General features: G+C 49.3%; 3 protein-coding genes and 4 non-coding genes across 17 annotated transcripts; 6 read left to right on the top strand and 1 right to left on the bottom strand.

Moving 5' to 3' along the window:
* Window positions 1-313: 313 nt before the first annotated feature.
* TRNAU1AP (tRNA selenocysteine 1 associated protein 1) lies at window positions 314-18,899 on the top strand. 10 transcript variants are annotated; one of them, XM_065041335.1, is made up of 15 exons: window positions 314-487; window positions 3,347-3,444; window positions 4,057-4,156; window positions 5,362-5,414; window positions 6,153-6,284; window positions 6,589-6,708; window positions 8,156-8,318; window positions 8,835-8,868; window positions 10,070-11,922; window positions 12,546-14,156; window positions 14,803-14,953; window positions 16,133-16,204; window positions 16,639-16,697; window positions 17,067-17,153; window positions 17,727-17,898. In XM_065041335.1, exons 1-9 carry the CDS (start codon window positions 461-463, stop codon window positions 10,204-10,206), a joined length of 864 nt encoding a protein of 287 aa, XP_064897407.1. In that variant the 5' UTR covers window positions 314-460; the 3' UTR covers window positions 10,207-11,922; window positions 12,546-14,156; window positions 14,803-14,953; window positions 16,133-16,204; window positions 16,639-16,697; window positions 17,067-17,153; window positions 17,727-17,898. The 10 variants fall into 10 exon arrangements, 9 of the variants coding, with proteins under 9 accessions (XP_064897407.1, XP_064897406.1, XP_064897410.1 ...); XM_065041341.1 differs by adding an exon at window positions 3,152-3,228 and having other exon boundaries at window positions 320-487; window positions 10,070-14,156; XM_065041342.1 differs by adding an exon at window positions 3,152-3,234 and having other exon boundaries at window positions 320-487; window positions 10,070-14,156.
* Window positions 15,835-15,979, top strand: LOC135576453 (small nucleolar RNA SNORA16B/SNORA16A family). The gene has a single exon (XR_010468200.1). It is a non-coding gene; the product is annotated as a small nucleolar RNA SNORA16B/SNORA16A family (small nucleolar RNA).
* Window positions 16,390-16,520, top strand: LOC135576442 (small nucleolar RNA SNORA44). The gene has a single exon (XR_010468188.1). It is a non-coding gene; the product is annotated as a small nucleolar RNA SNORA44 (small nucleolar RNA).
* Window positions 16,735-16,852, top strand: LOC135576443 (small nucleolar RNA SNORA61). Its single transcript, XR_010468189.1, has one exon. It is a non-coding gene; the product is annotated as a small nucleolar RNA SNORA61 (small nucleolar RNA).
* LOC135576449 (small nucleolar RNA SNORD99) lies at window positions 17,523-17,593 on the top strand. Its single transcript, XR_010468195.1, has one exon. It is a non-coding gene; the product is annotated as a small nucleolar RNA SNORD99 (small nucleolar RNA).
* Window positions 18,770-23,106, bottom strand: RPA2 (replication protein A2). Its single transcript, XM_065041344.1, has 9 exons — window positions 22,952-23,106; window positions 22,636-22,739; window positions 22,423-22,524; window positions 22,233-22,346; window positions 21,310-21,384; window positions 20,608-20,721; window positions 20,201-20,311; window positions 19,935-20,029; window positions 18,770-19,402 (listed from the first exon to the last, which is right to left on the bottom strand). The coding sequence occupies exons 2-9, from the start codon at window positions 22,690-22,692 to the stop codon at window positions 19,318-19,320; spliced, it is 753 nt and encodes a 250-aa protein (XP_064897416.1). The 5' UTR covers window positions 22,693-22,739; window positions 22,952-23,106; the 3' UTR covers window positions 18,770-19,317.
* Window positions 23,107-23,155: 49 nt separating this feature from the next.
* SMPDL3B (sphingomyelin phosphodiesterase acid like 3B) lies at window positions 23,156-27,479 on the top strand. 2 transcript variants are annotated; one of them, XM_065041325.1, is made up of 8 exons: window positions 23,156-23,306; window positions 23,415-23,634; window positions 24,452-24,549; window positions 24,911-25,054; window positions 25,328-25,500; window positions 25,644-25,824; window positions 26,132-26,265; window positions 26,910-27,479. In XM_065041325.1, the coding sequence occupies exons 1-8, from the start codon at window positions 23,159-23,161 to the stop codon at window positions 27,285-27,287; spliced, it is 1,476 nt and encodes a 491-aa protein (XP_064897397.1). In that variant the 5' UTR covers window positions 23,156-23,158; the 3' UTR covers window positions 27,288-27,479. The 2 variants fall into 2 exon arrangements, with proteins under 2 accessions (XP_064897397.1, XP_064897395.1); XM_065041323.1 differs by having other exon boundaries at window positions 23,169-23,634.
* The last annotated feature ends 58 nt before the right edge of the window (window positions 27,480-27,537 follow it).

Below are 27,537 nucleotides of genomic sequence, written 5' to 3'. Positions count from 1 at the left end.
CAGTCACCAGCCTTGGACCCCTCACCTCATCCCCCTCCACTTCAGGCCCACTCACAACCCCACCACAGCCCAAACCACTTCCACACACCCCAAGCCTCCTTTACGAACCCCAAAACGACCTCCTCCCGCCGCCCCAAAGCCTCCTCAAACATCCCCAACCCTCTTCTCCTCCTCACACCCGCTCCCACCTTGCCTCCTCCCTTCTCGTCGCCGTCCCCTGACTGCGCCGTTGTCGTTCCTCCTGCCGGCAGGGGGCGCTGCCGCGGGCCGGGGCGCCCGTGGCGGCGGGACCGCCGCTCTGTCCGCCCGCCGGGCGCCGCGGAGGAGGCGGCGGGGTAGCGCGGCGGCGGCGCGGGCCTGGGCTCGGCGTGAGGCGGCACTGGCAGCGGCGGGGCCGAGCCGAGCCGGGAGGCGAAAGCCACGGCCCTGCTGAGGCCGCCCCGGGGCCTGCGGGAGCAGCATGGCCGCCAGCCTATGGATGGGGGACGTGAGTGTCCGGCCGGGACCCGCGCGGGGCTTTGTGAGGCGGGCATCGGGGCGGCCTGGCGGGCGGGCGGCGGGAGGTCAGTGGCTGGGGCGGCTGGGCCTGGGGCGACCGCGGGCTGGGGCGCACTGACTGACTGACTGACTGACCCCCTCACACTGACTGACTGACCCCCTCACACTGACTGACTGACACTGACTGGCTGGCTGACCCCCTCACACTGACTGACTGACACCCTCAAACTGATTGACTGACACGCTCACACCAACACCTTCACACATTGACACAGCCACATACACACTAACTCTCGAGCTGACACTGTCCCACACGCACTCCTTTGCACTCTGTCAGGCTCATGCAGTCTGACACACACTGACACACGAACACACACTCAGAGATGCAAACCCCAGCCCAGCAGGTGTGTTTGTGAGCAGTTGTGTGCTCACAGACACAGTTAGACACACACCCCGCTGCGTGACCCCCATTACCTGCCTGCTGCCAGGGTGACAGGCACACTCATGGCACTGACACCAGTGTCCCCTGCTGCCTGTGCTCACGCTAGTGGGCAGGCACGCTCATGGGCACTGACGTCCCCACGTTTCCCTGCTTATGCTCTGTGACACACTCCTTTAGCCTGTACACTCACACGCTGTTAGGGTTTATTTAGGCACTTACATGCTCACAGGCAGAGGCTCTAAGGCACTTACTCATGCTTGCACTCACGCTACTAGGCTGCCATGCTTGTGCTCACACTTGTAGGCACTTATGCTCGCATGCTTGTAGGCACCTAAGAACATCCCTCACTGCTGGCCGTGCACACATGTAGATGCCCTCACACGCCTATAAGGATTTGCACTCTCCTGCGTGCACAGACACTCCTAAGCACTTACTCACCCCAGTATTTCCATCATTCCTGCTTGCATGTGAGCCTGGCAGCACGCTCACACTCACTCCTTCACCTGCGGGTGCCTCTCGCTGTCTGCTCACCTGCACTCTGTGTGCACACTCAGATGATGCCCCTTGTTGTCTGCCCTTTGCACGCCCCCTCATACTTGTGCACCTGTGTCCCTTACTTCTTGCTGCTGTACACACACACTTTCGTACATGCAGATGTCTACTCACACCCAGCATATTGTGGTTTGCCACCCACGCACACACCCAAATGTGCTTATGCTGTATTGTAGTGTCTGCATTCTCTGCCTCTTTTACATAGTCCCATATACAATCCCACTGCTGTACCATAGTGTCCTTGCTGCCTGCCACATGCTTGTACACACCTGCATATACATACAGACGTGCACATGCAGTTACACCAGTGTATCACAGTTCCCATGTTGCCAGTTAACTTACGTGTACATCTTTCTCCAGCCACTTACAGACTCACACCAGCACGTTGCACAGTCTTGCTTGCACATTCGCATGCATCTTATAGTCTTCCTCAGCCTCTCTCAGACGTGTGCACACACAACCCAGCACATCACTGAGGATCCCGCTCACAGCTTTTCTCTTGTACATGCACACCAAGTTTGCCGTTGCATTGTACACAAACACTGACAGATCAGGGAGTCTTCTGCGCCCTGCCACTCCTGCAGACATGCTCTGTAGAGTCTCTTTTCTCTTTACCCACACAAAGAGTTATCATCTACCACCTTTCCATCGTAAGGTCATCTTCTTTTTCAGTTAGCTCTCTCACAAGCTCTTTGAAACACACACGTACAGCTCCAAGCAACAGTTACCTGTTGCTGTTACAAGTCTGGCACACACACACCACAGGCACAACTGTACAGAATAGTGCCACCTCCTGCTTCTGACACAGGTGACAGAGCCCTTTCTGCTCTGCGCTCACACCTCCTTTTGCATGTGTGAGTGCAATACGGTCACCTGCTCTTGCATACTACACCCGTCCCCACCTTCTGCCACACACACAGGTGACAGAGCCACCTGGTACCTGACAGACACACAAACATGCTCGAGAGTTGTCAGTTACCACGAGGCCATCTGTCTTACGCAGGTGTATATACATATATATGTGGAGATATAGGTACACATACCCACACCCCAGCCTTGTGTTAGCTGTCTCCTGCAGTTCTCCCCATCAGTCTGTGTATTGCACAAAACCTGCATTTCAGTTAGTTCCCTCCTCCACTTTCTGTTACATCCTTTTGTCTCAGTCCATCACAGATTTGGTGCAAATCGCGGTGCTGTTTCATACTTTGTTTTAAATCCACAGCACCGCTGCCCTGCACTTCGCATACACTCTGACGTACACACTGCCACCCTCTCACCTGTGACATGGACACGGTCAGTGCACCCACCTGCAGCACAAATCACAGACCTACTGCGGGACGTGAGTCGAGGTTTCCCCTCCAAGCGCTGCCCTGCTCCGCAGTTACTCGAGGCGGACACAGCTCTGCAGATCCCTGCCCAGCTCAGTGGGGGCTGTGGTACTCAACGTCACAGCACCCCAGGCTGTGCCCCACCTCGCGTACCGATAGTGCTGGCCCGACCTCCCTGTGCGTACGGAGGAGGAGCCTGCCATCTCCTTGTCCCCTGCTCTGTGTAGTGACCGCTCTGTTTGTTGCTGTATGTTTCTGAGTGGCTTTTGTCCTTCTGTGAAAGCTCCCTGTTCTCTGAAATTCATGCTGTCTCTTGGGTTCCACTTTGCAGACTGTTGAGCCTGGTTCATGCATGCCTGCTGGTTTTGAGTGGCATCGACCCTCTTAAATGAGTCTTCTTTTTGAAGTGTAAGGGTAAAATACTTCTCAATCATGTTTTAACTGCTTAGGGTGACATTGACACATATTTTCTCCTATTTGTAGATGCCTTGGTCTAACTTTTTTTTTTTTTTTTTTGCTTTTATAGCTGGAGCCATATATGGATGAAAACTTTGTTTCAAGAGCTTTTGCCACCATGGGAGAGCTTGTACTGAGTGTAAAAATCATTCGAAACAGGTTGACAGGGTAACTGTTTATGCTTGTTCTCAGTTTGCATTTGGATTGAACCGTTTGCCCTCTGCGTGGCATCACTTTGGTCCTGTCCATATTACAATGATCTTCCCTTTGAGCTTTTTGCCATTGCTGCCTACAATACGAGTGTGTTGGTGATAGCAATGGAGAGGACAACTGCTGACTCTTCGACCTCCTCATCAGCAAACCAAGGGAAGTTTGGCTTTAGAAGGAGCCATATGAGGGCCCTTTGAATTCATTTGGGATAAAAGGAGTGACCATAGGCAGAATAGTTTCTTGTTCTCGTAAATGTCGTAATTTCAGTTTTCAATTGTTTAAATTTGAGTGTGAAATTTATACAGTCAGTGAAAGTAAGAAGTAAAAGAATTGTGACCACAACTATTTTCTATGTTATGTTGACATGACTTACTGGTAAGTAGGAGCTATTGCTTAAGAGCCAAGATGACGTTCCCAGCTTCTTTTTGGTAGCTAATGTTTATACTATGAAAAAGAAGTTGTTCTGAGTATTGCAACTATAGCAAATTCCCTACTAGTTATATAAAAATATAATATTCCTCCTCAAATGTGTTTTAAATCTGAAATCTTTCTCTCTGTGTCTATGTTCAGAATTCCAGCAGGCTATTGCTTTGTAGAATTTGCAGATCTAGCTACTGCAGAGAAATGTTTACACAAAATCAATGGAAAACCGCTTCCTGGTGCTACACCGGTAAGTAAGTGAAATCAGCCAGTTGGGAAGCAAAACTGGGAAGGAATAGATAGTGTAGAATCTGTATTTTGAATGATTACAGACAAATTTGTAGTTGGCACACTGGGATCCTTCTTCTCTTTAGAGTTTCATTAATAAACATAAAACTATTAATGTTCTTGCTCAGAAAATTGTTGGAAAAATACTCATTTCTGTGTGAATGTCTGGATAAAATCCAGGTGCAGAAATGTGAGGTGGTTTTCTTTTTATTTCTGAGCCTTTCTACTGTTACCAAAGTTGGACTAATGAGAAAGCAGAGAAGAACAAGGAAGAGATACATTGACTATACCCACCACCGTCCTTCCGTCTCTCTTCATTTGTGGTTCCACATTAATTTGTTACAATGTGTATGTTGTTATAGATGTACAGGATGAACTTGCAAGTTCTCACTGGGTTTTGAGCAACTTTGATTTGCAAGAGAAACGTGACTTTTATGCCTTACATTATTCTGGGCCCTTAGCAAACAAAAGTTATTAAAACCCATTTGCAGTGGAGAAAGAGCTAGTCGGTGGTATAATTGCAACACATAGCACATGTCTCAGATACATAAAAGCTGTGTAGTTAGGAAGAAGAGGAGGAATAGTCATAGAGGCTAATTTTAGGATGTTGACTCGAGTGTGTGGTAGATTAAAATGGGACGGTGGACACAGCTGTCCCTTGTACCCACAGGAGTTGGCTGCAGTCACTAGGGTGACTGGTTCACACAGCAGCTCTAGAATAACCTCGGTTGCAGTCTGCTATAGGAAGGTAAACTGGTTGAATTAATTCAATGATGTAATTGATTTATATAGCACATGGAGAGAATTACAGAGACCCAGCATGGGCAGCCTGAATCAGTGCACTGAGCAAGCAGCTGTCCAGCTCATCTCTTGTATTTAGATATTTTTTCTCTTGTTTGCAGAAAACCGAATGTAGCTCACTCTTTTATTTACTTTTAAATACAAGTTGCTGAACCCTGGTAGGCGGGGGGTGGGGAGTTCCAGATGTGCCAAGGGGCACAAATGTGGGTTCCTGGGAAACTTGTTTAAAAAGAAAACCAGGTGCAAAGTTTAGGGAGGCCTCCAGTGTTCAATGGCAGGTCAGGCTTTCAGAAAAACCTTAGTTTTAGATCTTACTAAATGAGCACATTTGAGTGTATGTATGGATTCATTTTTGCCTTGTTTCAGGCAAAGCGATTTAAATTGAATTATGCAACGTATGGAAAACAACCCGATAACAGGTAAACACTCAATATTCACGTATTAGTTTTGCCTTCTTAACGTCTCTTTATCAATTACCTTGCAAAGAGGATTCAAAACATATAAAACTACAAATTCATAATGGCTTGGTGAGACATACAGCTAGAAAATTTGCATAGCAGAGCACTCATGAGATTTGTACCATTTCGTCCAGCAGTGCCAGATAACTAAATCCCGTAATTAAAACGCAAGTCCCTTTCGTAACGCCTGCCCAGAAATGCTCACACAGTCAAAGTAACAATGACACCAGTTTGGGCAGGTGTGTAAAAGGGTGAAAGCAGCACAGTCCTGCAGGTTATTAGAGTTAGTCGTATTTCAGCAATTATATTTTTATTTTAGATTATTATAGATCTTTTTAAAAATCTTTTTAGATTAGGATCAAGGCACAACAGACAGGGACAAGAATGAGATTTACATTTGGTAACTAATTCTTAGCAGTTCTTTTTACTCTGAAAATACAGATGGATAGCATAACCTTTCTGGTTCCAGCAGCTTGTCTTTGGCAGAGGGAGGATAACTTAGGCTGCCTGTTGGTTTTATGCTTTACCTTTGGCACACCAGATTGCCAGGAGTGTCTTTTGAGATATTTAAACTTTCTAGTATCTATGTATCCTAATTCATATAATTTAAGAACAATATGTTGGAAATTGTTCGCTGTTACTCAGCAGACCTTTCTCTTGTATGATTGTGCTCAAGAAGTTTTCTTTTGATTTCTTTAGTCCAGAGTATTCACTTTTTGTGGGAGACTTGACTCCTGATGTGGATGATGGCATGTTATATGAATTTTTTGTTAAAGTTTATCCATCATGTAGAGGTGGAAAAGTTGTTTTGGACCAGGCAGGAGTATCCAGGTAAGTCATCTTTTATTCATTCTTTCACTTCACTGCAACAATGGACCTACTGTTCACAAACAGAGAAGGGCTGGTGGGAGGTGTAGTGGTTGGAGGCCGCCTGGGGCACAGCGACCACGAAATAACAGAATTTTCAATACTCAGAGATGCAAGGAGAGCCATTACTAAAAGCAGGGACAGCCCCAGCAAGAGTGTTTCATTTACTGTGTTTTTCAAAACGAATTTTGACTTCACTGTAAATATTTTTTTAAAGTGGCATGGCTTTTTGTTCTTGTTTAATATGAGTTACTCTGTATCTCTGCAGAGGTTATGGCTTCGTGAAATTCACGGATGAACTGGAACAGAAAAGGGCGCTGACAGAGTGTCAAGGAGCTGTGGGGTTGGGCTCTAAACCTGTACGCTTGAGTGTGGCTATACCAAAAGCGTGAGTATAAGTGCAGCCAGGCGTTTGTATCAGATGATGTGAAATCACATGTATTTATAAGTGTCTTTTAGTGGTTTGGGTGCATTTCCTGGATGTTTCCGTCACAAAGTGAAGGAATACTCACAAATATAGTAAAGTAGCTGGAGAATCAGAATGCACAGGAACTTAAAAAAATATGACATGAGATCAAGACTAAGCATTTTACACTGTTTTTAATTGTATACATTATTAAATACACACACATGTACACACACTGTATTTAAATATTATTATTTTTAAAGTATGTGTTCCTTTGCATTAAATTGAAGTAGTCTGAATCTGCTGTTTGATTTCTGGATCGCAAAGCTCAATTACCTTGCTAATTCTATTATAATGTCTACTAAATATAAGTCTTTTGGGGCAGAGATTAACTTTTTTTTCTGTGTTTGTTCAGAACCTGATACAATGAGATCCTGGTCTGACTTGGGGCTCATAGCACTAGGGTAATATGAATAATAGTAATTGCTCCCTATCTGAATAATATTTAGATTTTCAGTGACCTCAGAAGTCTTGGGGGGATAAGGAAGAGAAAAGCAGGAAAAGGGGGTGTAACATGGTGAGAAGATTGTTTCCTTCTTCCTACTTCTCACTAATTTCATCATTAGACATAGCTTGATGTGTGACATATTTTCATTTCCAAACAATATTTGTCATCTCATTACTTTGAATCTTGCTAATCAGGTGAGATTCCCAGTTCCTTAGGAATGCTGCCACTTTATGGCAAGGAATGGGAATTTTGCTCAGCTCACAGGCTATTTCAATGTATTTCTTTAGTTACTTGTAGTCTTTTTTACTTCGTGAGCTCTTCCAACTATGCATTGGAGACCACCCAGTTCAGTGGGAATGGGGACAGCCAGTTGTTGGTTGGGTGTCTGTGGCAGAAGGAAGAGGTTTTTGTCCATTTTTAGTAAGGAAAACCCCAGTTCTTTTCCAAGGCTTGAAGTCTTTAGCTCTTCATGTAAAGCAAACTCAATACCTTGTGTCAGGAAGCTGCAGAGTACTTAACTTCATCCTATTTATCAGAAGGAAAAAGGGACCCCGGAATCTGGATCCTGGTTCAGGATTGTTCTAAGCTGAGCCTCACAGTCCTGAACTCTCCTTCCCAAAGCCAGGAAGCGAAACTAAATTAACTCATAAAGAATGGAAGCAATCTTTATTAATGGAGGTGAATATGAATACAGGAAAGGGCGTTAAATTTAAACCACTTATTTCTTTCTGCAAATGTCAGCAAATGATAAATACTGCTGCAGTAAATAGTGAATGCATTGTAAAGACTGAAATTTGCATGTTAGACTAAGCCTTGTCTATGTACCATATTTTATCTTAAGCTCTTCTACTGTTTTTTGTTTTTTAATTTTTGTAATTCTTCTGCCTTATTTGCAACTTATTCCTGCTTTATTTTTTAAAGTAATCGTGTGAAGTCAATGGAGTATAATCAGATGTACAACTATAATTATAACCAATATTACCAACAATATCACAACTACTATGCCCAGTGGGGCTACGACCAGAACACGGGCAGTTACAGCTACAGCTACCCGCAGTACGGCTACACGCAGAGCACAATGCAGGTAGGAGAACACGATGTCCTCGCTCTGTCAGTACAGAAACACAATGAAGCTTAAAAAAAAGGGTGATAAACACATTTTCTTGTCAAGTTCTGGGGTCTTACTGGAACTGCTTGATGAGGAAACAAAACTAATTAGCAGAGCCTGATATGTATCCTGCCTTGGGGTGGGGGTTGTTGCTGGGACTGGAGAGCACAAAGGGTCTCTTAAGAGAATTGTCATGTTAGAACGGTTCTCTTGATAGGGGCAGCACTAGTGCTGCCTTCTGGCATCCTTCATAAGCTTTGTTTTAGAAGAGAAAACAGATCAGGATTGAAGAACTGCTGCCTCTGTTAGAAGTTTAGCGTGGGATTTCCCCTGTGGAGTCTGTTGGGAGAGGAACGTGGGGCTTATACAAGAAGAATTCTGTTATAATCACTTAGATATAGAAGTCAGTATATGACAGCAGTAATCAACAGATGATATTTATAAAAGAAAATATAAATATCTGCTGTCCTAATGTTTATTTTTTCCTTGCAGACATATGAAGAAGTTGGTGAGGATGCGTTGGAAGGTATGTTTCTTTAATTCGATATCGAAGTCGTTGTTCTGCACTGATTAGAGATAGTCTTTCTCAAATATACCCTTAATTGCAGTGTATAATATACCTTTATCTTGGGTAAATCTGAGGCCTGAGAAGATTAGTGGTCACAATCACCTAGCGCAATAGCATCCTTATTTTATAGCTGCTGTTCCTAGCCTGAACCTTCTCAGGACTGAAACTAATTGATAACCTGAGCTGTAGGTTGTGGGTGTTACTAGGTGAGCTTTACAGCCTACAAGTGGTTTGGGGAGTATGATGAGTTGATTATTGCCAAATGTGCGCATTGGTAGCGGCAGAGTTGTGTCCAGCTCCAAAGTACTTCACAAACATCTCTTTCAACTGTAAAATAAGGGATATATTTGTATGTAATTCACTGGGCGTTGCTGACACTTCTTCGGTTACTAACTGTGAACTGCTTTGAGGTGTTTGCGGCTTTGGCAGACAAGCTCTGGTGACTCTTGTTGCAGCAGCGTAGGATCTACCGTCCCCAACCATCCACTCTGGTCCCGTAGTGGAGGTAGCAGAATGGAACGTGTGCCTGCGTCCCCACTCCTCCACTTCGCAGTCCGGTGCCTTAGTGCCAACCCACCTTCTTGGGCAGTTTAGGTGGCTCCCCTGGGCTGCGAGGTGCAGGTATGCGTTCTCTCTGTTGACTCTGCTATGGGGACAATCACCGCTGCAAAGAGGGATGTGTTAGGATGTAGTTATTTCTTATCCCTTTGCAGGAAGATTTACTAGGGCTGACCTGGTCAGGTTCATGATTGGGCAAGTGCTGGGAATGTTTTGTGACTCCCCCCATATTTGTTTTGGTCTCTTCTCTCAAGTAGCAAGTGATAGGATGAGAGGAAATGGCCTCAAGTTGTGCCAGGGGAGGTTCAGATTGGATAGTAGGAAAAATTTCTTCCTGGAAAGGGTTGTTGGGCAGTGGAACAGGCTGCCCAGGGCGGTGGTGGAGTCACCATCCCTGGAGGGCTGAACAGACGGAGATGAGGTTCGCAGGGACGTGGGTCAGTGCCGGGGTGGGGTAACGGTTGGACTCTGTGATCTTGAGGGTCTCTTCCAACCAAAATGATTCTATAATTCTATAATAAAACTAAAATGTTTACAGAGTGAGGTTTTTTCCTGACACATTTGATGTGTTAACTATTCATGTCTATCTTTCCACCTTTAGATCCGACACCTCAGCTGGACGTGCACGAAGCAAATAAACAGTTTATGGAACAGAGTGAAGAGCTCTACGATGCCTTGATGGACTGTCATTGGCAGCCTTTGGACACTGTCTCGTCAGAGATTCCAGCCGTCTTATAGCCTCATTGCTGAGGCGCTGTGTCTGGGTGACAAACCCGCCAGCGTGCTCCGGACCGCCGTGCTGCACCCGGGTCTCGCAGCAGTCGGGGGTGGCCCTTCTCTCCACCCAGGTCTGGTACTCAAAGTGCAGGAGGACCGTGGCCTTTCCTGTACGGAACGAGTATTGTAGGAGCATCATGGAACTTTCTGTTCATGGTGGAAGTTAGAACTGCAACAGTTTGATTCCTTTTGTCTTGAAATGAACTCTTAATACTTCTTGGTAATTGTAATTTATAAACTTCAGATGAAATGGCACAGGGGAAAGACTCTACTCCAACGTACAATAAAAATGTTGGTCTTTTAAGTAAAATTACCCTTTGCATTTTGGTTCCTGCCCATCCTTCTGTTTTGCTGCCCATTTAATTGTCTTCAGTCATTTGACCCAACTCTCATGAATGTGTTATTTTAAAAAAATCATTGCTGGATACCACTAAAATGTCTCAAAAGCTTTTTCAGTGGCTGGATGAGGTTGCTGTAACTTGAGCACATGAAAGAATCATGTAGGTGAAAGTTTATGTTCTGCTTAACCTTAATCAAGATGTGATCTTGAGCTGGCAAGTTTGTAGCTTGGTGTTCATAAGGAATCTACCTGAAGAATGTTTTGGAAAGACAGAAAGGAGCATTATAAAACTACTGCAAACCGGTGCTTTCTGCCCGGTGGTCTCTTGCACATTTGCCTCTCCTCTCCATCTGTGTATGAAGAAATAATCCCCATCAGCCAACCAGTTTAAAACATTTTTACCAGCAACTTTGTTTAAATGTTATTTTGTGTATCATGCCTTTTTTTTTCCTTGTGGACACCCCTTGATAGTCTCACTGAGATGTTCAGATTTCACAGCGTCTTCCACTGTCCTGTCAGAGGGAATATGGTGAAACTGAAGATCTTGCAGCAAAAACGGGTCAGAGCAATCTAATCGATATATTGTGCAACAAATTGTTGCTGACGTGGAAAATGGTTTTCTACTGGATGTTGTATAAGCCGAATGGACAAGCAATATATTTAAGCTAATATTATGTTGCATTAGAGGTGACAGTGAAAATAATAGCACTTATGTATGTGTTATAAGCCCTTTTCAGGCTTTTGTGCCTTAAGCTCTTTGAGAAATAGGAACAGATAAACTACCTGTAATAAATGTCTATCCCAGAAATAGTTTGGTAACTGAAATTGCGACTGCAAAGCGTTTAATTGCCTCCCTGCCCATGTTGATGCAGAGATTTGCCACAAAATTTAAATACTTTCATAAAGCCTACTTCTGCTACACCTTTGTTTGTGTCCATAATTATGATATCTTGTCAGTCTGTGGTCTTTTTGTCAACTGCAATGGTGAACGTACTGTGAATTTGAGGGGAATGGTGACATACGCTGGATTTGTTAATAGTGTACTTCTGAATGAGTGGGACTGGACTACTGGCCCCCTGCATTCTCATCTGCTGTGAATTTTGTTCTCCTCCTGTGCGTCTGACTGTGCTGTTCACAGGGTCCTAACCCCCTGTTCCTCTGAATTTAGGGAGACGGATGTTCCCTGCGTGTGCTGGTTGTGTTTCGGGGGCAGCGGAGAGGTGGAAGAGAGCAAAGTGCCTTTTTTTTCCTCTGATGTAGCTGTTCAGTGGGGCTGGACACCCAGATGATGTCCTGCTTCTTGAAAAGTGCCTGTTCCATGGAGCGGCGTTCCAGAGGTGATGTAAAGAAGGATTTCTTTATGTTCTGCTGTTTAATGCTTTCTGGACTAGTTATTCTGTTACTGTGTTCCCATTGAATTCTCCTCTTTTTGACCTGCCTTTCCCTATCCCCCCAAATTTTAGCTTTTATAATGCAGCCCTTCTCATTTGCTACGGGAGGTGACCTAAAGCCACGCTTTATCGCTATAAATTTATGCTGCTGTTCTACGGCTTGCCAGTGTTGCTGCCCTGTGTAATATTTCCTCACACAGCTCTTGGCTTTTGTTTTTGTGGCAGAAAGCTGGTAATGATGGGTCTGAGCCATCACAAGTGGCATCCCTGGGGTCCAGGAGAACTGCGTTTGTAGAGACCCTTGAGCCCTCATGCAGAGAATGATTTCTGGTGTAGAGAGGCCAGCAGAGATCATCCACTGCAGCTTGTTTTTACTGACGCTGCAGAGCTTAAAATAGCTCAAACATTTCCTTTTAGGAGAGAGGTTGATGTGAGGCTTTAGGCCATGGTCCCTTGATGTGTGAGCCAGCCTTTTGGGATTGCTTGGGAGAACCTCAGCTAATGTGCTCTTGAGCTGTTAATCCCTCTGAATTTTTTTCTGTGCATCACTTATTAATGTTCGTTTTCAGCTCCTGGCCACTATTGCAGCATCTGAAGCGCAGAGGAGACTTTTATGTGGAGCTACACAACAGCCAGTCACCTGGATTTTGTAGGGTTAGCGTTTTGGAATCCAAGATAAACAGAACGTGGGATTTTATTTCTCGTGGATGGCTACAGGGAAAGCCCTGATTAATTACCATTTAGCACAACGCAAGATGAAAGACAAGGACTCCGTGTGGTAACGTAAATTCTGCTTTTATCTTCATGTGCTAAAGGCAAGAAAGCCAAGGCAGATGATAACACAGCTGACTGGGATTATGTAATTCTTGAAAGTTGCATCAAAACCTGTGACAGGGATTATGGAGCGTTCTGCCTTTCAGCATGCAACATTTCCTAGCAATTACAAAAACGCCTCAAACGTTCTTGATGAAGCTGTCACGAGCCAATTTAGATTACTGGGAAATTCAGGGACTCTGGGATTACCGTCTGATTTACACAGACTGAAAAACGCTGAGCCAGCTGCAGAGCTGCAAACCTGTGGGCGTCATTCCTGTTGGGCATGAAGCGGCAATTTGCACAGTGTCAAACTGCAAGGCTGCGGGCTTCCCTGTTGCTGTTAACATGTGTTTAATTAAAAGCTTGGCGGGGGTGGCCTGTGAGAAATACGGATGGGTTTCCAGCAGGATGAGGAGTTTGAAACCATTTCTTCAGCAAATGCGAGTCTGTGTCGGCACAGCCCCGTGTATGGGTCGAAGGGGCTGTCGGGGGCTGGCGATGATGTTTTCTGTGTGTGATTAGAGAAAATTCCTGTTCTTGGACCAGTTTCAGGAGACAGGTTCATATCCCACACACTGAGAAGCACCAAACACCCTCAGGTGTTCCTCTGAATCCTTTTTGAGGAATGGAGATGTTTGATCTTCACGTACTCAGTTTCTTGTCACTGCCTCGCGAATCCCCGGCTTCTGCACAACAAGATCTGGGAGGAATTTTTACCTTCCAGCCTTGTTATCTGCCAGTGTATCTTGTTCAGCATACTGGATACGCCAGTTTCTGGATTTATCTAGGGATTTGTTTAGTCATGAAATTAATTCAAAATCAGGATAGGATATGAATTTCAAATGCAACAGCTGCATTTAGAAACTGATAGGCCTAGTTCAGAAAATACCGCTCTGGCGAAGCTCACTTGACCTTTTTGCCTGGTTAGAGCATTTCTTCGGAAAATCTCTCTGTTGTTTTTTTCAAGTTACTCTGCTTTTCTTCCCTAGCAGTTATCAAAATGGTTTTACCAAGCACAGTCAGTTTGCAAGGAGGGTTTTGGGGTGCTGGTTGGTGCACACCCCGTTTTTCTCAATGTGCTGCTTTTGTTGTAAAATTTCCAGGGCCAAACCAATGGTAGATAACACAGTTATGATGCTGCAGATGGAGATCTCTGTGTGGCTGCGGCTTGTCCCCTCGCGTGTGGGATCCTGAGGTACCGCAGCCCACCCGGATCGTTCATTAATACTTTCCCTTGCTGTTAATTCTCCAGAGCGCTTCCCTGCAGGGTGGCTGCTCCCACCTCTCCTGCGGTGGGAACTGCAGCCTCTGCCGGGGTTTGCTCCCCGGCCCGCGTGTGGAACAGACTGGTGTGATGCTCCCAGGTGCCATCGGGGCTTCGCTGACCTGTGGTCGGGCACCGCAGACACGCAAAGGGATTTTCTCTGCTCCATCTTCTCTCTGTCCGTCTTCTCATGATGGGCTGAAGTCTGCTGAGCATCCTTTGGGTTTTGGTGTTGTTCTTTGGGGTTTCTGCCTGTTTAGCATTCAGAAGATTCTCTTCCCAAACACTTGGTGTTTACCAAGGTTTGAGTTTTTGGGAGGGGTTTGTTTTGGGTTTTTTTGTTACAGCGAGCTCCTGGTTTCTGTCCTGCCCCGGGGTCTGGCAGGAGCTTTCCAGGGTCGCTGCGCTGGGGGAGTCCGGGCTGCCCGGGGAGCGCGCCCCGACGCGGCAGAGAGCTGTGGGACCCGTGGGGCGCGGGGCCAGCCGTTTGTAACCCGTCCCCTCAGCTGTGGCAGGGCTGTTTTTAGAACAGCTTGGTCATACAAGGCTCGAGGCTCATTTCCAGACTGGCTTCTACTTTAAACGGGCATCGAGATTATTTTGTTGGTAATAATCCATGTTTGTGGTGGCGTTACCAGCTTGAAAGGGTGATTCCTGAGCACTGAGTTTTTTGATCTGTGAATTTTGCGCAGAACAGATTAAAAACTAAATATTGTTTTTCCTCATCTCTTTGGCACTTTCTCCAGGGCAGGAAGCAGTTCAGGGTTTTTCAACCCGACTTCCCACAGTGGCCACGGCTTCAGCACCAGCAGAAGTTTCGGCAGTCCCTTCCACCCAGCCGGCACGTGCTCTTTTAAAATCCTTTCCGTTGATTACGGATCGGGAGCCAGGACAGAGGTATTATTTGACAGCAACATTTTTGTTTCCGAGAAACTTTATTTCCATTCCCCAAGGGTGGGGTGTGCCCCCCTGCCTTCCAAAAAGGAGGAACAAATGGGAAAAACGTGGCTGTTGCCTTCATCTTTTTGAAGAGCAACCCCTGACCTTCACTTTTTGGGGAAGAAAAGAGAGAAATGGGGTTTGTCCCATCTGGAGGTCGTTTTGGGTGGCGCTGGCTCCGCAGCAAGCGGGGCGGGGGCGGGCCGCGGGGCGGGGTCAGGCGGCGGGGCGGGGGCGGGCCGCGGGGCGGGGTCGGGCCGCGGGGCGGGGTCGGGCCGCGGGGCGGGGTCGGGCCGCGGGGCGGGGTCGGGCCGCGGGGCGGGGTCAGGCCGCGGGGCGGGGTCAGGCCAGGGCGGGGCGCGGGGGCGGCTCCCCCGCCCGCCTTGCTGCGCTGCGCGAGGGCGCGCGCTAGCGTCCCGGGCGTGCGGTCACATGGCGGCGAGGCGGCCGCCGGCAGTGGGGACTGCAACTCCCAGAAGACCCTGCGGGAGGACTCAGCCCCAGCAGCCAATCAGCGCCCCCGTTGCTGCCCTATAAACGGTCACCGCGGCCCGCCTTCTGCCTCTGTCTGCGATGGCGGCCGGGGAGGTGTGCGTGGCCTGTGGTGCAGGGACAATCCGCCGCCATCCGCCCTTTACCGGGCTTCTCCCGCCGCTCGGCCCCGCCACATGGACGCGACAGGTCGGGGGCGCTCCGATGGGCTGCGGAGGGGCAGCGCGGCTGCGGGAGGGCCTTGGCCCGGCGCGTGGGGAAGATGCCGGGCCCGCCGTGGGTGAGTGGCCTCGCAGCGGGGTGAGTCCCGGGAGAGGCAACTGCGGGGCGGAGGAGCCGTGCAGGCCTGGCGGCCCTGTCGAAGCTGCGTCTGTCTCGCTGATGTGGCAGATGTGGTCAAAAAGGAGCCGAGAGCAAAAGGTTTTTCCTTGACGGTCGCCGCTCAGTTTGAGCCTCTGTAGCTGTCCGGCAACACTTCAGGAAAATACATGGGCTGGGAGGCAGTGTGCAGGCCAGATACCTGCTTCTGGGGTCCAAATTGGTGTGCGAAGGTGGGAGGTGGCAGGTATTGCAGCTTTTCTGTTCTAAGATACGTCTTTGATCTTAAAAATGTCCTGAAGCTCAAGATTCTGCTTTTCCCAGCAGCATCCTGGCGTCAGAGGTGATCGCGGTGCCTGAGGCGGCTGGTGACGGCCTCAGCTCAGCGGCGTGGGGCAGGTGAGGTGTGAGATTCAGGCGCTGGAATCTCCACATGTGTGGGATAAAGTAAATTGATCTCTCCGGTGTCGCTGGACCTGGCTGGTGGCAGAACTGGGAGTCACACCTTGATCCAGAGCCAGTCGGTTGATGCGTTGGCTGCATCTGTGGCTCTGGAGCTCTTCCAGGCGAGGGTGGCCGTGACTCTGCATGTTTATCCAAGAGCTGTGGCTCCCTGCAGTAGCCTCAGGTCTCCAACTACATGCAAGAGCAACGGGAAGGTCTTTGACTGCTGGGCCTCTTCTGCCCGTTGCTGTCACTCGCCCCTCCTATATTTATTTTCAGGAATTAGGGTATTTATTCCTCCAAGGTGCCGTGGTTCTAGAGTGGGCTGTGTGGGTGACTTGTTCCAGTGAGCCTGCTGCTGACATTTGGGGGTTTGTGATGTGTTCCAGGGTCGTTTGATGTTTTGGAGCTCGCTCAGCCCGGGGCCTTTCCTCCTGACAGACGCGAGGTGAGAACGTAGCCCCGTGTTGCAGCGCCACGGCTCGTCCCTCCAGATCCCTTTCCCATCAGATCTGAGTACCGATCTTGTGGTCAAAAAAGGAGGAAAAGTAAGATCCAGACTGGTCTTGGTCTCTTTGCTGGTGCAGTCCTGCTCTGAGAAGGGCCGGTTTGGAGACAGTCTGCGCTGGCCTCGCTCCTGCGGGAAGGCTGGGGCGGGAGTGCAGCTCCCACTCCGGAGGCGGCACAAAGGTTGGGTGTGGAGGTGCTGTGAAGATTTGCAGGCTGGTGTTTGCGTGGCTGGATCTGGCGCGTTGATTCCGGGTGTACAGTAGCCCACTGACTCCAGATACTTACTAGGAGCTCTGTGTTTTTTCAGGAATTACTTGCTTAGTGGAAAAAGCCGAGAGCTCATGAGTCCCCAGTGGATTCAGTTTCCTTAAGGCCTGAATCGCAGGGGAAGCACGTGAGTGTCTTTATGTAACTGCTGGGAGGTGGGTGTTTTGGGTGGGATCTCTCAGGTCCTGGAGGACAAAGGAGAGGTCAAGATGCCTGTGCTGGGAGTGGCCAGCCCATAGTTTGGGCTTCGTAGGGGAATTGTAGAATCATTTGGGTTGGAAAAGGCCTTTGAGTCCAGCTGTTCCCCACCCCTGGCACTACCCCGTGTCCTGAGAAACTCATCTCTGGTCTGTTCAGCCCTCCAGGTATGGTGACTCCACCAGTGCCCTGGGCAGCCTGTTCCAATGCCTGATATTAGTAATGATAGATTCATTAGAAAGGTTCTTAATTGGGTAGGCTATTTGTAGGGCAGAGCGTCAGTGCCCTCTGAGCGCAGCCTGGTCCGTGATGACTCCTTTCTCTGGAGACTGTTGGATGAATCCTGCGGATATGGGGCTGAGGCCAGGCAGGAACCAGCCAAAATAATATTGCAGGCAGAGGCACTGGCGTGGAATTCCTTAACCCAGGTGAAACCTGAACCAAAACTGAGTCAAACTGCTCCTTGTTCAGACTGGATTGTATTTTTTTATCCCCTCTACAGGTCTGAGTGTGGAGCTGAGATGAGTCATTCCCTGAGGATTTTGGTGCTGCAGTGGATGACTTCGTCCTTCTCCAGCGCTTTCTTAAACACTTGGGATGGAAGAATCATCCATTCTGTGGAGTTCTCTTGAGAAGACTGTCAGGATGAATAAACACAATCACTTGAAACTCTTGCGGAGTCTCCTTTGTTCATGTTTGGGTATGTTGGCCCTCGGGTGGGCGGTGCCGAGGATCCTCATCCTGCCGGGTGATGTGGATGAAACTTGACTCGTGAAACGCGAGCAGCTTCTTCCACCTGAGGTTTTGGGTGCCTCTCCTCCGTGGAGTCCTGGAGGGCTCTGTTGAGCTCTGGAGGTCACTGTTGGGCCCTGTCCCGAGCTCTGGGTCTCCTTTGTGCCCTCTAGGGCCTTGCGGGCTCTGCCAGGCTCTGTTGAGCCCTACTGTCGGACTCTGTCCATTCAAGCTCAGCTTGATTCAAACGTGTCTCCATTTTCTATATAGCTCCTCTAGAAAGTACAGAAAGGCCACAGGAGGGTCTCCCCAAAGCCTTCTCCAGCCTGGACCACCCCAGCTCTCTCAGCCTTTCTCTGTGGCTTCGTATGATGTAGAAGGCTTCAACCAAGAGACCCACCACCGTGGCAAGGCCAACAGGTGCTTCAGTCACCCCAGAATCCAGTTTTTCCTTCTCCAGGGGGAAAAACTCATTGCTGGACTGTGGTCTAAGTAAAGCATGAGGGAATAACTTGGATTGCTCCCTGTTTAGGATCACCGAGTCATTTTGGTTGGAAGAGACCCTGAAGATCGAGTCAAAACATAACCCAACCCTGGCACTAACCCATATCCCTGAGAACCTCATCTCTGTTGTCTGTTCAGCCCCTCCAGGGATGGTGACAGGAGATGCAGATCTGTTGCCTCCACCCAGATACATCACGAGTATCAACCCTGCTGCTTCCTGACTTCGTGTTTTTCTCTCTCATGCTTGAAAAATAGTTTAAAGAAAAAAAAAATCTTTTTCCAGAAGAAAAGCCTTTTGAAGCGCACGTGTGCGAGACTCCCGCAGTTAAACTTTATTGAAACGTTCAAAAGCTCTGGTAACAAGATCACCTCCTAGTACAAATATAAATTTAAATGCATAAACTAAACCAATTAAAAATCTATTCATGATTACTGTAAATGAGTGGAATACTACCCTTTGCTACCCCACTTTGAATTAAATGGAATGAAAAGTTGAGTTAGGAGAAACAGCTCTAGAAACAAAAGACAATTGGCCCAGGACAATATTAGAAAGAGGTTCTCCTTTCTAACACAGGCACCCTCTGAGGAGACAAAACCAAACTCAAGGCTCTGAAGCTTTGAGGAGTTCAGTTTTCCTATGGCTGATTATGCTTTCAGTCACATCATCACAGCATTTAATTGAGTCCAGTTAAGAGACTTTCTGCTTGTCCTTGAATTCCAAGGAGGCACTCGCAGAGTAACCAGGACCTTCATAGGCTAGAGAGAGCAAAGACCACCGTCTGCGTTGCAAAGCTTGGCAGGATAACTTGATACACAGACAAGCATTTGCTTAGAACTAAATCCCTCTGGAAGTCTCTTCACTCGGTATCTGTGGACTTGTAGTGATCGTCATCCACAGTAGAGTAGATGTGTCCCTCACTGCTGAGGAATTCAACAGCTTGCCTGAGAAGAAAAAAGTACAAACAATTGCTAAGCAGTTCCTATCAACACCTTTCTCTCGGGGATTTCCCATTTACAGACCCCATCCCTGCTGTTCCCTCCTGTATTAATTACTGTCTTTGGAATTCAATGTTTTTAAGCCTCAAGGAGAAGTTACAAGAAACAGCAAAGGGGAAACAGTCTATTCTATCTTGACTAGTGGGCAAAGAGCAGGGTTGTCCTTGAAAAGAAGAAAATATTGGAGGCACCGCAGGACCGCCAGGTACCTCCTGCTTTGCCAGTGCACTGCTCAACAGCTTGTTTTGAAAACAGGCAGTGAAGCTTTCTATCACCCCTTCGACTGGCAATGGCTCATTCTAAGTGGCTACAGACTCCAGAAGCTCTGGCTCGCTACCTACTGCCAGTAATTTCAGATGTTCCCAATGTTGAAGAAGTAAAGATCCAGGGTTGTCCACTGTTTTCCTCTCTGTCTTTTATCAGACTCCAGGAAGGACCATCTGGATTTCCACAACATCCCTTGTTTCTACAAACTTACTTGATTGTTGACATGCTCATATTTTGGAGCTGAAGTTTCAACTCCTGCAGGCTCATCCCTTCGGGGACAGGGCAGTTTTTAATCAAGTTCAGCACCTGGAAAAGCAAGAACCACCGTTAGTACACAGCCAAGCTTTTCCGACATCAATGGACAGCAAGGTCGAGGAAGAACTACGTCCTTTTAGAGTAACTGAGCTTGCATTTCTCTGTCACACATGATGCTGCAGCAGCATCCGCCATGCTCCGGGAGAAGCTGCTCCTACCCACCTGGCTCTGATGGGCTGTGAGTCCATTCACAGCCAGGCTGCTGCCTCCTCCATAGCCCTCCATGTCAACCGTCCCAGCAGAGGAAAACGACTGAGGGACTCTATATGCTGGCTGCAATCACGAGAATAAGACCGCTGCGGTGACACAGGGCATCACAGACTAGGTCATTTCAGAAAGACAGTAATTAGAAGTTGATTCCCCAAAATAAACAGCTGAAATGCACCGCAGCCTCCCCAGGGAAGCCAGGATTCCTGTCATATCTTCACCGAAGCTCTTCAACAGCTTCAGGCTTTGCAGCCCCACAACTCGTATACAATTTCTGCAACAAACCAAGAAGCCTCTCTCTTTGGGAGATAACCAGTAACCCAGTAAGGACCAAGATGGAATCAGGATCTCCAAGTACGTACCATATGACTTTTCCTGAGGACCATATGTGCGTGGACAACCTCTAGCATGTGTGAGGTGAACTCATTCATGTTTTCCAGAGGCATGATCTTAAATGCCACCAAGCTTTTCTTATTCTATCAGAAAAAAATAACATCACAGCAACATGTTTAACAGCCAGCCCAACCGTTCTCTCCAGGAACAGGGACAGAGGTGGTAGGAGCTTGTTTGCATAGAACTGATCCAACGTTTTCTGACTTACATTTTCATATGTGATTTTGTAAGACAACGCAAACAGGGTAACTTCTCTTTCTGGTAAATAATTGCACTTTGCTTTAATGTATGCACCATTATTTGAATATTTCTCCAAATATTTAGTTAGAATATTTAGTTGTGAGGCAACCGGGTCACATAATATGCTCATGATAATACACAGAACCTCTACTCGGCTCTACAGCTCAAACAGCCAAGACGCTGGTAGCCAGTGGTCTGTTCTGTCACGAGCAACGCGCCAATGCAGAACAGCATTTTAAATGGGTCCCCTGTCCTTTGCACTTAAGAACAATTAAAGCGTTATTAAATACAGCCCTGGCAAAAATAATTGAGGATTTGCCCACAGGAAAGGATGAGCAAAGACCACAACTGAGGGGATATTCCCCAGGGAGCCCACCAACACCGATCCTTCATGCCACTGCTCAAGCCAGAGACAGGCAACACGATCTTACCTGGAACGACCGGACGTGACCAGCTATTTTTACGTAAGTTCCTGGAGGCACCACAACGTTCTCACTACCTGCCTCCTAATGGGGAAAGGAAAGTTTTGCTGATGCACACTTTCATTTCTCAATTATCACAATAAATGACTTAGGAAAAGAGGCTTATCTCAAGCAAAGACAAACAACGTGCATTCCTGTGTCCAGCAAGAGCAGTTAGGTAGACGTAACGGTAAATGAAAAATAGAGAAAAATAACATGGGCTAGTTTCACAGGCCTTCTATGCTAGCAGTGAACATTACCAGCATGCATCAAAAACCAAGACAATACCCATTGGTACACGGCTTTGCCTTAATCACTTGGCCACACAGAAACATCTCTGTTCACTCCCTCTCCTCATATTTCATAGAATCATATAATCATTTCGGTTGGAAGAGACCGTCAGGATCATCAGGTCCGGCCATAACCCAACTCCAGCACTAACTCACGTCCCCAAGAACCTCACATAAATGCCTTTTAAACCCTCCAGGGATGGTGACTCCCCCACCGCCCTGGGCAGCCTGTTCAATGCCTGACAGCCCTTTCCAGGAAGAATTTCTTCCTAATATCTAATCTAAACCTCCCCTGGCGCAACTTGAGGCCGTTTTCTCTCGTCCTAGACAAAGATACTGAGCACGCACCCCTCAGTTCAGATATGAATTAACCGTTGAGCTTCAGCAGCTAAAGTCTAAAAAATTATTCAAATTATTGTGGAACCACATATGAATCACAAAACAGGAGAATAGTCATAAACAACACTGATGATCTCTGCTACAGCTGCACCTCCCTTGGCTTTCGGAGGTGGGTTATTCCTAAAACAGTTATCAAAAAGTCGTGGCGGTTCTGAGAAGTTCTCCCTCAAAACTGAGCATGTCCATAAGGAACCTGGTGCTTACGTCGGTATCGACCCACTGCCTGACATCCATCGGAGCCGCCGTCATGTCGTCCACTTTGTAGAGAACGTTTGTCGGTGCTTTCTCGGCGTGTCGAATGAGCCCCACGATGGTGACCTGCAGCGGAAAAAAGACGAGTCCACCCCAGGAAAGCGGGAGGGGTGTTCCCCGCCGCCGCGTGCCCTGGGCCCACCTGGGAGATCTCCGTGTCTCGGATGCGGAACGTCTCCTCCATGTGCTCCGCCGCCAGCAGCTGCGACACGGTGCAGGGCAGGATGCTCTGGGAGCGGATCCGCTGGAAGGGCCGGCGGGGCCGTCAGCGCCGCGGGGAGCGCCCGGCCCTGCCCGGCCCCGGCGCGCTCCCGGCCCTGCCCCGGCCCCGGCCCCGGCGCGCTCCCGGCCTTACCTGCTTCCTCTCCCCCTGGGTGCCAGCGGGGGAGCCGAAGCCCCCCGGGGACTGCATGTACCCGCCCGCGGGGCCCGAGCTGCCGTACCCGCCATCGAAGGTGCCTGAGCGGGAAGAAGGAGAGCCCGTGACGCGGCGGCGGGGACGCGCTCTCCGGCCCCAACGCCTCCGCTGTCACAGTGCGAGGCGCCGGCCACGGACGCCGCGTCTGCCGCGGGCTCAGGCGCCCCACGCCGCCCTCAACCCGGCCCGGCCCGCACCGTGCCCGCTCCACATGGCGCCAGCCGAACGTGGGACCCAGCCAGCCCGCGCGCACCGCCTCTCCCCGCGCCGCCGGCTCTCGCCCAATCCGTGGACGTCGCTCGGCTGGCGGGCAGTCAATCGCGGCTCTCCGTCTTCCAGTTCCTTCCAATACGAGGAGGCCGCGGGGAGGCGGAAGGCACCATTTTGAGTGTGGGCGCTGAGGTGAGGAAGGCTACGGGGGGACGGATCCGGGCGGTGGAGGGGCGGGGCCGAGAGACGGATGGGCGGGGCCGGCTGCGGTGGGGCGGGGCCGGGATCTGCCCGGGGCACGGGACGGGACGGGGAGACCGGTGCCCGGCAGACCGGGGCAGCCGCCATGAGGCCCGTCATGCTCCTCCTGCTGTTCCCGCTGGCCGCGGCTCTGTCCGGTAAGGGCGGGCAGCGTGCCCCGCTCCCCGGCCGGCCGAGAGGCCCCGAGCTGTACCCGGCTGCAGCTGCGCGCGTCCGCCGCGCTGAGCCCCGCCGGCTCTCGGCAGGGCCAGGGCGCTTCTGGCACGTCACCGACCTGCACTGGGACCCCGAGTACGACGCGGCGGCGAGCGGCGGGCAGGTGTGTCCGTCGGGCGGCTCCCGGGCCGTGCCCGCCGCCGGGCCCTGGGGCAGTTACCTGTGCGACGCGCCCTGGCGCCTGCTCGTTTCGGCCGCCCGCGCCATGAAGAGCCGCCTGCAGCGGCCAGACTTCGTCCTCTGGACCGGGTGAGGATGAGGGGGCAGCCGGACAGGGTCCCGGCGGCGGGGGCGCGGGCTCGGGAGGCGCTGTCTGGTGGGGCTCGGCTTGGGGTCATAACAAGCCCATGGACGCTGCGGGCTCAGGGAAGAGTGGTTGGAAAGGAAAAGGACCTGGGTGTGCTGGTGACAGCGGCTGAACACGAGCTGGCGTGTGACCAGGTGGTCAAGAGGCCACCTGCTCCTGACTCGTATCAGGAATAGTGTGGCCAGCAGGCTCTGGGCAGTGACCAACCCCTGGACTGGTGAGGCCAAACCTCAAATCCTTTGTTCATTTTTGAGCCACTCATCATAAGAAAGACATTGAGGTGCTGGAGAGAGTGCAGAGAAGGGAGGAGGCTGGAGCACAAGTGTGATGGAGCGGCTGAGGGACCTGGGGGGTTCAGCTGGAGAACAAGAGCTGAGGGGAGACAGGGACACAAAGAAACAGCCTCAAGTTGCGCCAGGGGAGGTTGAGGTTGGATGTGGGAACAATTTCTTCCCCAAAGGGCTGTGGGGCATTGGAACAGGCTGCCCAGGGCAGTGCTGGAGTCACCAGCCCTGGAGGGTTGGACAGACACAGAGATGAGGTTCTGAGGGACATGGGGTAGTGCCAGAGTCAGATTGTGGTTGGACTTGATGATCTTGAGGTCTTTTTCAACCAAAATCATTCTGTCCTCTACAAATGCCATAAGCACGTTGGTGAAAACACAGCAGTGTTTGTCTGCTGCGCTTGCTCAGGCAGACCTCGGTGATCACAGCCTTGTGGGAGCCATTCCTTTGTTTCTGTTGCTGTTGTTTTTTCTAGAGATGACACTCCTCACGTCCCTGATGAGAAGCTTGGAGAAGAAAAGGTTCTGCATATAATAGAAAACCTGACTTCTCTGATAAAAGAGACGTTTCCAGGTAGGATTTGAGGGCATAAGGAGAGAGAGGCACAGAGTCTCATGGGAGGAGCTTCCCAGCGGGGAGAAATGATGGAATTGAGAAGGGGAAGGGCACAGAAGGGCTGTTGGGACTTGTTTGTCCTCTTCCCCGTTGCTTTGTGGCATGAGGTGTGTCTGAATCGACGCATCTGATGCACGCCCATTGTTTCATGCTAACTCAGAAGAGAAGAAAAGAAACGTTTCTCTGTTAGTCATTAAGGCAGAAAAGGCTGCAAGATTTCCTCGTGCTTCACTCCTGTCCTGAGGAGGGACCGTCTTTGGTGCTGAGAAGCTCAACAGCAAGCATGGACTCCTCCATGCCTCCTTTTCTCTGTCTTTAGGTACTAAAGTCTATGCGGCCATGGGTAATCATGACTTCCACCCCAAGAACCAGTTTCCAGGGAGGGAGCACAGGATCTACAACCGAACAGCTGAACTCTGGCGTGCCTGGCTGGATGATGCTTCCATTCCTCTTTTTAGAGTGGGTACGGCACGTCTTCTCATGTTGGCAGCAACCCAGGGAGGTGGGGGTGCTTAGGAGAATGCCATGAATGGTCTGCCCTGCTTCTGTGCTCAGAGCAACAGCATTTATAGAATATCTGCAGGGAAAGGGTCCAATTGAATGCTGATTTGTGGCACCTCATCCAGGTGGTGACTCTGCTGTGAGAGCAGAGAGCGACAAAAACAGAGAGATCTGGGGTCACAGCAGCCACTGTGACCAGACCTCCAGCTTTTTCCCTGCCACTTGCATTTTTCAGGAGCTTTCTACAGCGAGAAGCTGCCCAGCCCGAGTACGAGGGGGCGCATGGTTGTCCTCAATACCAATCTGTACTACGACCAGAACGACGAGACTGCTGGTGAGGAAGATCCTGCTGGGCAGTTCCAGTGGCTGGAGGAAACCCTGAGCAATGCTGCTAGAGCAGACGAAATGGTATTAAAAGAAATTAATAAGGAAAATTTGCAGAGGGGCTTCTCGCAGCCTGGCAGCTCTTCTCGCTGCCGCTCCTCCCTTGGTGCGTTCACAACAGGGCTGTGCTCTGGGGGACGCGATTTTGCAAGCTCTTGCTTTGGTAGGTCTACATCATGGGGCACGTCCCTCCTGGCTTCTTCGAGAAGAAACGAGGCAAGCCCTGGTTCCGGAGCGGCTTCAATGAACAATACTTGAGAATTGTACAGAAGCACCACAGGGTGATCGCCGCCCAGTTTTTTGGGCACCATCACACCGACAGCTTTCGGATGTTTTACAGTGATACAGGTACTGGCTCTGGCCACCCAAGCCTTGGTGTGGTAACTCTTCCAGCCCCCAGAAAAATCACTGTCAATGAGAGTTTTCACTGGCTATTGAGGCCAGAAAAGGTTTGTAAAATATCAGGCTCTGCTCCCAAGGAACAAGCGACAGGATGAGAGGAAACGGCCTCAAGTTGTGCCGGAGGAGGTTGCGGTTGGATCTTGGGAACAATTTCTTCATGTAAAGGGTTGTGAAGCACTAGAACAGGCTGCCCAGGGACAGTGCTGGAGTCACCATCTCTGGAGTTCATGAGTTGTTTTGCCTTTCTGTTAAGGTTCTCCAACAAGTGTCATGTTTCTGGCCCCTGGAGTGACTCCCTGGAAAACAACATTGCCTGGAGTTACCAATGGAGCCAACAACCCCGGGATTCGAGTGATCGAATATGATCCAGACACCCTTCAAGTGCTGGTAGGGGTTCCCCGCATGCTGCAGTTCTAGGGGGGTGCTTTAATTCCTCTGAGTGGTTTTAACAGGCAGGGCTGCAGGAGCCAAGTGGCCATGAACAGGAGGACCTCAACCAAGATATTTCAACCCCGTGGCTAGCACAGGGATTTAGTAAGAGCATCAGCGCATGACAGGCTTTGTCGTGTTCTTCATGTCTTTAGCTCGTCTCCTTCGACGCTTGTTTTACCACCCAGCTGATGGGCATTGCAGAACGTCTCTCTGGGGACTGACAGGCTTGTCAAACCCTCTCCCAGAATTTTTAAGCATGTGGAAAATTATTTGGGCCCCCCTACTTGCTTAAATTGTTTCATTTGTAATGGTGTCTGGATTTAGGTGAGTTGCAGGAGCAGCTTCTGTTTCCTCTCTTATTTGCAAAGAGGCAGAGTATGGGGTGTTTCTGCCTTTCCTTGTGATGGATAAAGCAGCTCTGCAGATGCTCTGTTTACATGAGAAATGAATGCTAAGATACACTGTGGGATGTAGTGAAGCAGAGAGAAGAAGGGCAAGACCACAAACAGAAGTTGTGCAAAACTTTGGTTTTTTAGGTCAGAGGTGTCAAACTCATCTTCACCGGAGGCCACATCAGCTCTGGTTTTCTCTCCTGACAGGACATGGTGACTTACTACCTGAACTTAACTCGTGCCAACACAATGGCCTCGGTGCAGGAGGAAGAGTTCCCGGCGTGGGAGGAGGAGTACAGGCTGACAGAAGCTTTCCGAGTCCCCGACGGCTCTGCAAGCTCCATGCAGGCTGTGCTGGAGAGGATATCGATGGATCCATGCTATCTGCAGCAATACCACGAGCTTAACTCTGTCAGATACGACCTGACCCCGTGCGGGGCGTCCTGCCGCGTTGATCACGTTTGTGCCATCAGGGAGGTGGATTTTGCAAAATACGATGAGTGTGTTAAAAGCAGCAGCTCTGCCACTGCTGTCGCTGGTGTTTGGACTTCATTATTCTTTATTATTCTGCAGCAAGTGTTGTAACGACAGAGCAAGAAAAAACAAAGAGAGCGCAGGTTCACAATACACATGAATCAGCAGCTGTGAATGCGCTTGGCTCTGAGAACTTACTTGGAAAGCAAGACAAAATCAGTGGCTTTTACTAAAAGTTCTAGGATGTTGATTGGAAATCTTACAGAAAAGCTGTACCAGGAAAGAGCAGTGATTGTTACCAAGTGTTTTGTGCCAGGCTGACTCACATCTGGGGCTCTGTCTCCTTTCTGCTCTGACTTCT

The sequence above is a fragment of the Columba livia genome, chromosome 26 (assembly GCF_036013475.1).
Source record: "Columba livia isolate bColLiv1 breed racing homer chromosome 26, bColLiv1.pat.W.v2, whole genome shotgun sequence".
In the NCBI taxonomy this organism is placed as follows: Eukaryota; Metazoa; Chordata; class Aves; order Columbiformes; family Columbidae; genus Columba; species Columba livia.
Note: the sequence above shows the minus strand (reverse complement) of the source record. Positions and strands in the feature narration are given on the sequence as shown.